Source organism: Oncorhynchus keta, chromosome 31 (genome assembly GCF_023373465.1).
Source record: "Oncorhynchus keta strain PuntledgeMale-10-30-2019 chromosome 31, Oket_V2, whole genome shotgun sequence".
Lineage (NCBI taxonomy): Eukaryota > Metazoa > Chordata > Actinopteri > Salmoniformes > Salmonidae > Oncorhynchus > Oncorhynchus keta.
The window spans coordinates 3,190,896-3,203,637 of NC_068451.1; the positions used below are offsets into that span (position 1 = coordinate 3,190,896).

General features: G+C 41.5%; 1 protein-coding gene across 1 annotated transcript in view; it reads right to left on the reverse strand.

Annotated features, from left to right (window-relative positions):
* emc2 (ER membrane protein complex subunit 2) overlaps nt 1-12,742 on the reverse strand; it is a 52,506-nt gene that overhangs the window by 35,127 nt on the left and 4,637 nt on the right. Inside the window, exon 3 of the mRNA XM_052489333.1 lies at nt 4,178-4,242. Within this exon, the coding sequence (XP_052345293.1) occupies nt 4,178-4,242 (65 nt within the window). The remainder of the gene's footprint in view (nt 1-4,177; nt 4,243-12,742) is intronic.

Sequence of the window (12,742 nt, forward strand, 5' to 3'; positions counted from 1 at the left end):
CAAGAGCAACATCGATGATATATACAGAGAAAAGAGTCGGCCCGAAAATTGAACCCTGTGGCACCCCCATAGAGACAGCCAGAGTTCCGGACAAAATTGTCCCTCCGATTTGACACACTGAACTCTGTCGGAGAAGTAGTTGTTGAACCAGGCAAGGCAGTCATTTGAGAAACCAAGGCTGTTGAGTCTGCCGATAAGAATACGGTGATTGACAGAGTCGATGAAGACGGCTGTACAGTACAATCTTTATCGATGGCGGTTACGATATCGTTTAGTACCTTGAGTGTGGCTGAGGTACACCCGTGACCAGCTTGGAAACCGGATTGCACAGCGGAGAAGGTACGGTGGGATTTGAAATGGTTAGTCATCTGTTTGTTCACATGGCTTTCGAAGACTTTAGAAAGGCAGGGCTTTTTGCCTCCCTGGTGGCGCAGTGGTCTAGGGCACTGCATCACAGTGCTAGCTGTGCACACCAGAGACTCTGGGTTCGCGCCCAGGCTCTGTCACAGCCGGCCGCGCCCGCAAGGTCTATGGGGCGACGCACAATTGGTCTAGCATCGTCAGGGTTAGGGAGGGTTTGGCCGGTAGGGATATCCTTGTCTCATTGCGTACTAGCGACTCCTGTTGCATGCCGGGCGCAGTGCACGCTAACCAGGTTGCCAGGTGCACGGTGTTTCCTCCGACACATTGGTGCATCTGGCTTCCAGGTTGGATGCGTGCTGTGTTAAGAAGCAGTTGGGTTGTATTTCGGAGGACACATGGCTTTCAACCTTCGTCTCTCCCGAGCCCGTACGGGAGTTGTAGCGATGAGACAAGATAGTAACTAACAATTGGATACCACAAAATTGGGGAGAAAAGGGGGAGGCAGGATGGATATAGGTCTATAACAGTTTGGGTCTAGAATGTCTCCCCCTTTGAAGACGGGGATGACCGCCGCAGCGTTCCAATCTTAAGGGATCTCAGACGATGTGAAAGAGGTTGAACAGACTGGTAATAGGGGTTGCAACAATTGCGGCGGATAATTTTAGAAAGAGATGGTCCAGATTGTCTAGCCCAGCTGATTTGTACGGGTCCAGGTTTTGCAGCTCTTTCAGAACATGTGCCATCTGGATTTGGGTGAAGGAGAAGCTGGGGAGACTTGGGCAAGTTGCTGCGGGGAGTGCGGAGCTGTTGGCCGGGGTTGGGGTAAGCCAGGTGGAAAGCGTGGCCAGCCATAGAAAATTATAGATGGTCATAGATTTATCGGTGGTGACAGTGTTTCCTAGCCTCAGTGCAGTGGGCAGCTGGGAGGTGCTCACTTTACAGTGTCCCAAAACTTTTTGGAGTTAGAGCTACAGGATGTACATTTCTGTTTGAAAAAGCTAGCGTTTGCTTTCCTGACTGACTGTGTGTTTGTTCCTGACTTACCCTGAACAGTTGCATATCGTGGGGACTATTCGATGCTATTGCAGTACGCCACAGGATGTTTTTCTTTAGGCAGGAAGGACTCTGCCTGTGGACGTCACATGTCATCTTCCGCCTTTTGGCAGTTGAATTAGTTTATGAAGGCGCTGTACAAATTCTGCTTCTACTTTAAAAACGCTCTGATTTACAAAATCGCTCTGATCAGGATGGCTAACATACTACATCTGAAACGGTTTTCAAAATGAATTTTCTAGCAAAATGGGATATTAATGGATGGAAGACCAACACCTGCGCTTGGGGACTTACATCAAAGCTAGGGAGAAAATAACACGATCATTTCAACCTGAAAGTTTTAAAAGAAAGCTCTGTGGCTGCGATGCTTGCAGCCGACTACTGCTTCCACTGCCTGCTGTTCTCCACCAGCGACAGCGTATTACATGCACTGCATCTTTAAACACAAACAAATATACTGTATCCTTGTAAAACATGAATGGTTTTGAGATGTCATATGCAGTGTTGTGTTTTTTTTGATGATGCATTCCTGTCCACCCAGACAATTGAGAGCAGGGCATGAGGGATATTTGATGGTTTCCATTCATGGGATCCATGATAAAAGATAAACAACACAGTCCTGAAGAACTTGTGTGAAAATCGGCAGTTGACGTGGTTGAAGACCATGTTGTCTTTTGGCTACCCACAGTTCACCACTTTTTACTATAAAAAGGAGAGGCAGGATGCTCTTTACGGTGAGTTAGTTTTTTTCTCTATGAGGGAACTATAGTTTGTTTTTTCACACACTCATGACAGAGGTGAGGAATCGTTATCGTCATGTCCAACGATATCCTGGATGAGATGGAAAGTCTGTCCTGCAGCCTGGATCTTTTGACCTGTCCAACAACATTCATGGTCTTTCTCACTGGGAGCAGGTGATTGGACAACTTTCCGTAATCTAGTTGTCTTAGCCAATATTCTTTGCAATGCATAGGGAATCGTTGCAAAACATCCTCACATACTATTCCAATCACCCATAAAATGATTTTAGTTTATGTAATCACTCAATTTTAAGCAGATATGAGCAAAACTGACAGGACATTAACTAGGCTTCAATAGTACATTTAGCCAGATTCAAATCAGTCCAGAAGAGTGGGGAATGCATGTTTTGATTTAAATCAAACTAAGCAGGAACAATGTTATATTTCCACAATGCAAATTTGATTGAATTCAAATCTAAACATCTACGGTAATGCCATTGGTTCCTGCTCTTTGCAGTGATCATGCACCCTTCAATTTAAATCAAACTGAGCAGGAACAAATTTTATATTCAACAACGCAAATTTGATTGAGGGACAGAAGATGGCCCTAAGTGATGCCTCAACAGGAATAGGCCCCATCTGCTCTCCTAGCATGCTTCTTTTCAACTGTGGGCATTCACTTCAAACGTTTCACTTGCGTTTGCATATGAGAATATCTTGAACAGGAAAAATTATGAATTTCTGCTATCTAGGCATGGTTTCTTATCAACCCAGAAACTCATACCCGCTCAACCACCATTAGGTCCTAAAATAATGTCTGTTTGCTATCTAGGCATGGTTCGTCATCAACCCAGAAACCCATCAACCCATAAATTACGATTCAGTACTAAAATGAGTAAAACAGAATAATCTAATTTTATCATGTGCTGGATTTGCAAATAATCAGATCTTAAAAATAAACTGGATAAAAACACTCATTAAAAATAACTTTGGTTTTAAATTCCCAATGTTATATTAGAAAAGTGTGGTGGTCTTAACTTTTTGCTCTCGTCATATTAAAATGTAATACATTTTCATAAAGCCCTTGAATCCTGAGAAATTGCTTTAAAGTACAATTTCTGTCCTCAAACCTGACACTATTATTAACAATAATCAATATGGATGGACTGGATGGACAAGGTCATTTGTATCAATCTCTCCCCTTTGTTCAATCAACAAAATATGTGGGAGGAAAAATCATGGTGTCTTCAGAAACTATTCACAGCCCTTGAAATCTACACTGGAATTGCTTACCAAGACGACACTGAATGATCCTGAGTGGCCTAGTCTAGAAATGATTTTTAAAATGTTATTCTCTCAAGTTGTTTATTGTTGTGTTTTTATAATAATGTGTAAATACTGTACAATCCAGCTGTGCAAAGCTCTTAAGAGACTTACCCATTAAGACTCTTAAAATCACTGCCTAAGGTGATTCTAACATGTATTGACTCTGGTGGATGGATACTCATGTAATCAAGCTATATTAGTGTTCTATTTTTCATAATTATTTTACAAATGTACACATTTTTCTTCCACTGACATTACAGATTACTTTGTGTAGATAATTGACAAAAAATATAATTAAATACATCTTAATCCCACCTTGTAACAACAAAATGTGTAAAAAGTCAAGGGGTGTGAATACTTTCTGAAGGCACTTTCAGTAACACAATCTGTAACATATCTATTAGTTAACACTGTGATGGCAGATGACTCAACAAGGAAAGGGGGAGTTAAACTCCATAAAGGTTTACAACTAACACTGTCTATAGCGAGTTTTTATAGCGAGTTTTTTTACCCTCCATTATTCCAACACTGCTCAGCAAATGTTTTTTTCCAAAGTACAGACAAATGGGGTAATATTTTTGGCCAAATAAAAATATTTTCACATTTGGCAATGGGGGTGATGAAGTACAAATGACTGTGAGAGATGGGTTTTGAGGTCGCTGGGTGTGTGTGGCAGTTGTCGGTAGTTTACTTACCCAAGCCAAATCATCCCGACTGCAGTCCAGCGCAGCGATCATCACCTGCTCATAAATTATCCATACTGGGCACAGGAGAAAAAGCACTGTTTTAATATTCCAGTAGTGTCAGGCCGAACATCAAAACATGATCAATTGACATAGTCAGACTGTTAATACAGTATTAGTTCTAACAAAGTGCTTTCGTATTTTTCTACTGGATCATAGGAAGGACATGAGCTGGCCCTAAGTGATGCCTCAACAGGAATAGGGATTTAGGCCCCATCTGCTCTCCAAAAGCATGCTTCTTTTCAACTGTGGGCATTCACTTCAAACTTTTCACTTTCATTTGCATATGACAATATCTTGAACAGGGAAAATGTCTGCCTGCTATCTAGTCATAGTTTCCTATCAACCCAGAAACTCATAACACCACTCAGTCCTAAAGTAATGTCTGCTATCTAGCCCTTGAATCCTGGGGAATTGCTTTCACGTAGAGGTCGACCGATTAATCGGAATGGCCGATAAATTAGGGCTGATTTCAAGCTTTCATAACAATCGGTAATCGGCATTTTTAGACACCGATTGTGGCCGACTACAATGCACTCCATAAGGAGAATGCGTGGCAGGCTGACTATCTGTTAAGCGTGTGCAGCAAGAAGCCAAGGTAAGTTGCTAGCTAGCATTAACCTTATCTTGTAAAAAACAATCAATCTTAACATAATAACTAGTTAAACTAGTAACATCATCAACCATGTGTGGTTATCTTGTCCTGTGTTGCATATAGTCGATGCGGTGCCTGTTAATTTATCATCGAATCACAGCCTACTTTGCCAAACGGGTGATGATTTAACAAGTGCATTCGTGAAAAAAAGCAATGTATACCTAACCATAAACATCATTGCCTTTCTTTAAAATCAATACACAAGTATATTTTTTTAAACCTGCCTATTTAGTTAATATTGCCTGCTCACATTAATTTCTTTTAACTAGGGAAATTGTGACACTTCTCTTGCGTTCAGTGCAAGCAGAGTCAGGGTATATGCAGCAGTTTGGGCCGCATGGCTCGTTGCGAACTGTGTGAAGACCATTTATTCCTAACAAAGACCGTAATTAATTAACCAGAATTGTACATAATTATGACATACCATTGAAGGTTGTGCAATGTAACAGCAATATCTAGACTTAGGGATGCCACCCTTTCAATAAAATACGGAACGGTTCCGGATTTCACTGAAAGAATAAACGTTTTATTTTCGAAATGATAGTTTCCGGATTTGACCATATTAATGACTTAATGCTCATATTTCTGTGTGTTTGTTATATTATAATTAAGTCTATGATTTGATATTTGATAGAGCAGTCTGACTGAGCGATGGTAGGCAGCAGGAGGCTCGTAAGCATTCATTCAAACAGCACTTTCCTGCATTTGCCAGCAGCTCTTCGCTGTGCTTCAAGCATTGCGCTGTTTATGATGTGCTGTTTATGTGAAATGGCTAGCTAGAAAAAAAGCTTTTGCAGAGGCGGGTAACGATGCTCCGAGGGTGGCTGTTGTCGATGTGTTCCTGGTTCGAGCCAAGGTAAGGGCGAGGAGAGGGACGAAAGCTATACTGTTACACTGGAAATACTAAAGTGCCTATAAGAACACCCAATAGTCAAAGGTATATGAAATACAAATGGTAGAGAGAAATAGTCCTATAATTCCTATAATAACTACAACCTAAAACTTTTTACCTGGGAATATTGAAGACTCATGTGAAAAGGAACCACCGCTTTAATATGTTCTTAAGTTCTGAGCAAGGAACTTAAACGTCAACTTTCTTACATGGCAAATATTGCACTTTTACTTTCTTCTCCAACACTTTAAATAATGCAAAAACAAACCAAATTGAACATGTTTCATCATTTATTTGAGGCTAAAATGATTTTTTTACGTATTATATTAAGTTAAAATAAATGTGTTCATTCAGTATTCTTGTATTTGTTATTATTACAAATAAATAGTTAAAAAATAAATAAATAAATAAACTTGACCGATTAATTGGTATCTGCTTTTTTGGGTTCTCCAATAATCGGTGTCGGTGTTGAAAAATCATAATCGGTCGACCTCTAGAATTTCTCTCAATCCTCACTCGTTTTTATTAATAATCAACTATATGTGCAGCATAGAAATAAAACCATGTATTTACAGGACTGGATGGAGAAGGGAAAATCTCTCTCGTTTATGTTTTATGCAGTTCAAAACAACAACAAAAAAGTTATATTAAGCTTAATTTAGAGAATCAATCATGGTGAAAGACCACTGACCATGTTAAGGCTTTATAGATCAAATTCTGCTGGTATTCGAAGATTTCGTTCTTCATAGAACATGTTCTAAACATCATAAGATAATGTACAACTCCATATAAAAGACAATGTTACGTAGCCCTTTCCTAACACACAGAGAAAGAAAGCTTACACAGCTGTTATCCAAGGCAACGGAATATTATGTCATTTCCCCCCCCCACTTCGCTGTGATACCCCTAACCAGTTACGGTGCGACGCCTTATTCACAACGGTTATCAACATTGCCCGACACATTTCATCCAGTGGTTCTAAAATAAAGAGGAAATGTTTATTGAAGTGCTTATTCAATCAATCAACTGTAACCGTAAAAGACAGTGATTAATAATAGGCTTGGCTAATGGATCCAATTAATGGAATTAATGCTAAATGTCTGTTTTGACAACCACCCCAGACGTCCTCTGCCAAATGCTGTCTAACTGTAAACTGAGAAAGGACAATAAAACCCAACAAGAAAACTGATATGCCAAAACAAACAAAACGCCTGAAGTTTCTTGCCTTTTTATGATTCCAACTCTTGTTTGATAATTGCCATCTTGTTTCACAGCCAATTTAAGAACTGGTTTCAATAAAACTGGGGCGTGTTAAGTGTTTACCCTGCTCTATAAAGACTAATGAATGAATCATAATGAGTACAAGGAAAATAGACTTTCACAGAGTCGTTCAGCAAGACTACATAGTGAGATACCAGCAGGCTTTTACATAGTCAAAATGCAAACCTGAGTGCACCGCTACCAACCATCACATATGGGTTCTTTTTTTAATCAAGAACGGGCTTACCAAGCTTCTGCATCATTCAATTAAAAAAAAGTTGAGTCACATTGGTAAGTCTACTAAAAATACTGAATAGGCCTAGGCTTCTGAGAACTTGTGACACATTAAAGCTGGAGGTGAATAAGGTCAAAGACCACTGTTCGATCCAGCGTCTTATCCTTTTTGTCTTGTTGATGAAACGGAGGAATGTTCATCGTCGCAAAAAAAATAAAAATTAAAAATCGCAGTACATATTCTGCAGAGGGGTATACTACAAAGTAGGATTCAGGAGTTCGCTAACTAGCCTAAATATTTGGATAACAACATTTTTATAAAGAAACTTGGTCTAATTGATTCAATGGACAAAAACACAAGTTCGGCTTTTTTAATGAATGAGAAATGTGTCATTTCTGGTTGCTTTTCAATGATAGCTGGCTCACTTATTGATCCTGCTTTGTAAGTATACCCCTCTGTTCTAACAGTGTCTCAAGTGACTATTTGTTGTTATAACCCAAACGAATGTGGCGGTTTCAAACGGATTACAGCTTTAAAGATACTAGCCTATACTGTTTGCCTTGAGGTGGAAAAGGATTATTTTGGATTAAAAATAACAACTTGAGGCTACACTAGTGCCTTCAAAGTAGTCATACCCCTTGAATTACACATTTTGTTCGTCTGGATTCAAAATGGATGAAATAGATTTTTCTCCTCACCTATCTACACACAATACCGCATAATGACAAAGTGAAAACATGTTTTTAGAAATTCTTGCAAATTTATTGAAAAATAAATACTGAAAGCACTACAGTCAAAGACAGCAGAATGATTTTTTTGACAGGGGGGTGCAGAATTTTGTTTTGCCTGATTTAGATGTTTTCAACATTTTGGTTGGCTATTTGTTAGTCAACTTGTCTATATAATAGATACATGTAGCTTCCCCTTTGTCATTTTATGTTGCCGAGAATACTAAATAAACCCTTGCTCAACAGAATAATGTAATAGATCGATACTTCCGGCGCCGACAGAGATGGCCGCATCGCTTCGCGTTCCTAGGAGATCATCAAGGACATCAACCACCCGAGCCACTGCCTGTTCACCCCACTATCATCCAGAAGGCGAGGTCAGTACAGGTGCATCAAAGCTGGGACCGAGAGACTGAAAAACAGCTTCTATCTCAAGGCCATCAGACTGTTAAACAGCCACCACTAACATTGAGTGGCTGCTGCCAACACACTGTCATTGACACTGACCCAACTCCAGCCACTTTAATAATGGGAATTGATGGGAAATGTAAATATATCACTAGCCACTTTAAACAATGCTACCTTATATAATGTTACTTTACAATTCATCTCATATGCATACGTATATACTGTACTCTACATCATCGACTGCATCCTTATGTAATACATGTATCACTAGCCACTTTAACTATGCCACTTTGTTTACTTTGTCTACATACTCATCTCATATGTATATACTGTACTCGATACCATCTACTGTATGCTGCTCTGTACCATCACTCATTCATATATCCTTATGTACATATTCTTTATCCCCTTACACTGTGTATAAGACAGTAGTTTTGGAATTGTTAGTTAGATTACTTGTTGGTTATTACGGCATTGTCGGAACTAGAAGCACAAGCATTTCGCTACACTCGCATTAACGTCTGCTAACCATGTGTATGTGACAAATAACATTTGATTTGATTTGATTTAGAATTAATGCTTCAATTTAGTTGACATCAGTCAAGTTCTCTCGGTCATTCACGGAGCAAATACATTTAGGGACTGGGGAGAAAATACAATGTTAAAAAAATAACGCTAAATGTCCAAATGACATCAGTTTGACTGGATGTAAGGAAAAAGAAAGCTGTGAAAAAGACATAAGATTTCAGTTCAGCATTGGTGCATATTTTATGTGATTGAAATACTAGCTTTTATGATAAAGACAGCACCTCTACAGATGGTATATAATTGAGCATTGCATTCTCTCAAGACAGAGAAATAAATAAATCATATTTCTCACTCCTGTTCCCAAGTTCAAATTTTGTCTACATTTGGTGTATAATTGTACAGCAAGAAATGCTTAATTCTGTACGAGTTATTAATAAGGTTATGTGGGTGATGTTATAGACTTACAGTCAGTGTCCAGATTTCAGTTTCCATTCAACACATTTAAACAGTAGACCACAGTTTCCTTGACATTCCATAGGCCTATTTGAACTCCCATCTTGTGACTGTTGAATTTATGTAGTGCTTCAACATCCTCACACAACATAGCTGGCACTGCTACCATCCTCTTACCACTTCAAATATTTTCCAAACATTACATTTCTAGCCCTCCCTTCTCTTCATTTTAAACTTCAAAAACATTATTTTTGCTTCTGTAGAAAGAGCACCTGGATGTTCCACAGCACTACTGGCAAAATATTCTGTGGACAGATGAAACTGAAGTAGAATTGTTTGGAAGGAGGGAAAAAAAAATGGCACAGCACACCAACATCAAAAGCTCATCCCAACTGTAAAGTATGGTAGAGGGCTGCCTTGCTGCATGCATTCTTTTATTTTTTATAACGCCCCTTTTTCTCCCCCAATTTCGTGGTATCCAATTGGTAGTAGTGGTGCTCTGTCTTGTCGCATCGCTGCAACTCCCGCACTGACTCGGGAGAGGCGAAGGTCAAGAGGTATGCGTCCTCCGAAACACAACATAGCCGCACTGCTCCTTGACAACGCACATCCAACCCGGAAGCCAGCCTCACCAATGTGTCGGAGGAAACACCACACACCTGGCGACCTGGTCAGCGTGCACTGCGCCCGGCACGCCACAGGAGTCACTAGTGCGAGATGAGACAAGGATATCCCTGCCAGCTAAACCTTCCCTAACCCTGACGACACTGGGATAATTGTGCGTTGACCCATGAACCTCCCGGTTGCGGCCGGCTGCGACAGAGCCTGGGCTCGAACCCAGACTCTCTGGTGTCACAGCTAGCACTGCCATAGACCACTGCGCCACCCGGGAGGCCCCAGCTTGCTATCATTGATGGAAAAATGAACTCCCAAGTTTATCAATACATTTTGCAGGAGAACGTAATGCTATCTGTCCGACAATTGAAGCTCAACAGAAGTTGGGTGATGCAACAGGACAACGACCCAAAACAGAATGGCTTCAAAGGAATATATGCCTTCTGGAGTGGCCCAGAGTCCTGACCTCAACACGATTGAGACGCTGCGGCATGACCTCAAGAAAGCGGTTCACACCAGACATCCCAAGAATATTGCTGAACTGAAACAGTTTTGCAAAGAGGAATGGTCCAAAATTCCTCCTGACCATTGTGCAGGTCTGATCTGCAACTACAGAAAACATTTGGTTGAGGTTATTGCTGCCATAGGAGGGTCAACCAGTTATTAAATCCAAGGGTTGACAAACTTTTCCCACTCTGCACTGTGAATGTTTACAAGGTGTGTTCAATAAAGACATGAAAACGTATAACTGTTGGTGTGTTCTTAGTCTAAGCAGACTGTGTTTGGATGGTTATGAATTAGATGATCAGATCAAATTCTATGACCAATGGTTCACATACTTTTCCTTGCCACTGAATGTGACTTGTTAAGCAAACTTGTATTCCTGAACTTATTTAGGCTTGCCATAACAAAGGGGCTGAATACTTATTGACTCAAGCCATTTCAGCCTTTTTTGAAAAACATAATTCCACTTTGACATTATGGGTTACTGTGTGTAGGCCAGTGACCAAAAATCTCATTTGATTCCATTTTAAATTCAGACTGTAAAACAACAAAAAGTGGAAAAAGTAAAGGTATTGAGGCGCCAACTGCCCCACTTCTGGACCACAAATTGATTTTCACAAACAAATCGATCAAATTACATGAGAAATGTATCAATATTGTGGCGTTTTGGGTGGGAAGTATAAGCTTTCCGAGGTGAGAACTAGGCATTCAAAGTGCCAGAGACAGACACGTTACCAATGCTCCAAAAAGAGCTACAAGAAGAAGTGCATGACTCAAACACCATCATTACGTTTGCTGATGAAAACAGTGGCGGAGGCCTCCCGGGTGGCGCAGTGGTTAAGGGCGCTGTACTGCAGCGCCAGCTATGCCATCAGAGACTCTGGGTTCGCGCCCAGGCTCTGTCGTAATCAGCCGCGAGCGGGAGGTCCGTGGGGCGACGCACAATTGGCCTAGCGTCGTCCGGGTTAGGGAGGGCTTGGCCGGTAGGGATGTCCTTGTCTCATCGCGCACCAGAGACACCTGTGGCGGGACGGGCGCAGTGTGCGCTAACCAAGGTTGCCAGGTTCACGGTGTTTCCTCCGACACATTGGTGTGGCTGGCTTCTGGGTTGGATGCGCGCTGTGTTAAGAAGCAGTGCGGCTTGGTTGGGTTGTGTATCGGAGGAAGCATGACTTTCAATCTTCGTCTCTCCCGAGCCCGTGCGGGAGTTGTAGCGATGAGACAAGATAGTAGCTACTAAAAACAATTGGATACCACGAAATTGGGGAGAAAAATTCAACAACAAAAAATAAAACAGTGGCAGGCCTGATCACCCGCAACGACAGCCTATAGGGAGGTGGTCAGAGACCTGGCAGTGTGGATACAGGACAACAACCTCTCCCTCAATGTCCGCAAGATAAAGGAGCTGATCATGGACTACAGCACACCACCATTCACATCCCTGTTTGTAAGCATTTCTCCTTTACCTGATAGGCGTGGAATATCAAGAAGCTGATTAAACAGCATGATCACACACATCTTGTTCTGGGGGACAATAAAAAGGTCATTCTAAAATGTCAGTCTGAGCTGTTGCCAGAGAATTGAATGTTAATTTCTCTACCATAAACTGCCTCCAACGTCATTTTAGAGAATTTGACAGTTTGTCCAACCGGATCGTCTGGGGGGGGTAGCCCTTTTGTGGGGACAAAAGCATGCTGATTGGCTGGGCCTGGCTCCCCAGTGGGTGGGCTTGGCTGCCAAGTAGGTGGGCCTACGCCCTCCAAGGCCCACCCATGGCTGGTCACACTGACAGAGCACCTCTGTGGGGATGAGAGAGCTTTGCAATAGGTCAACCATCTCCGTAACATTCCACCAATCAGACCTTTATGGTAGAGTGGCCAGACGGAAGCCACTCCTCAGTAAAAGGCACGACAGCTCGCTTGGAGTTTGCCAAAAGGCACCGAAAGACTGACCATGAGAAACAAGATTATCTGGTCTGATGAAACAAAATTGAACTCTTTGACCTGAATGCCAAGGGTCACATCTGGAGGAAACCTGGCACCATCCCTATGGTGAAGCATTGTGACGGCAGCATCATGCTATGGGGATGTTTTTCAGTGGCAGGGACTGGGAGACTAGTCAGGATTGAAGGAAAGATGAACGGATGAAAGTACAGAGGGAACCTTGATGAAAACCTGCTCCAGAGTGCTCAGGACCTCAGACTGGGCAAAGGTTCACCTTCCAACAGGACAACGACCAT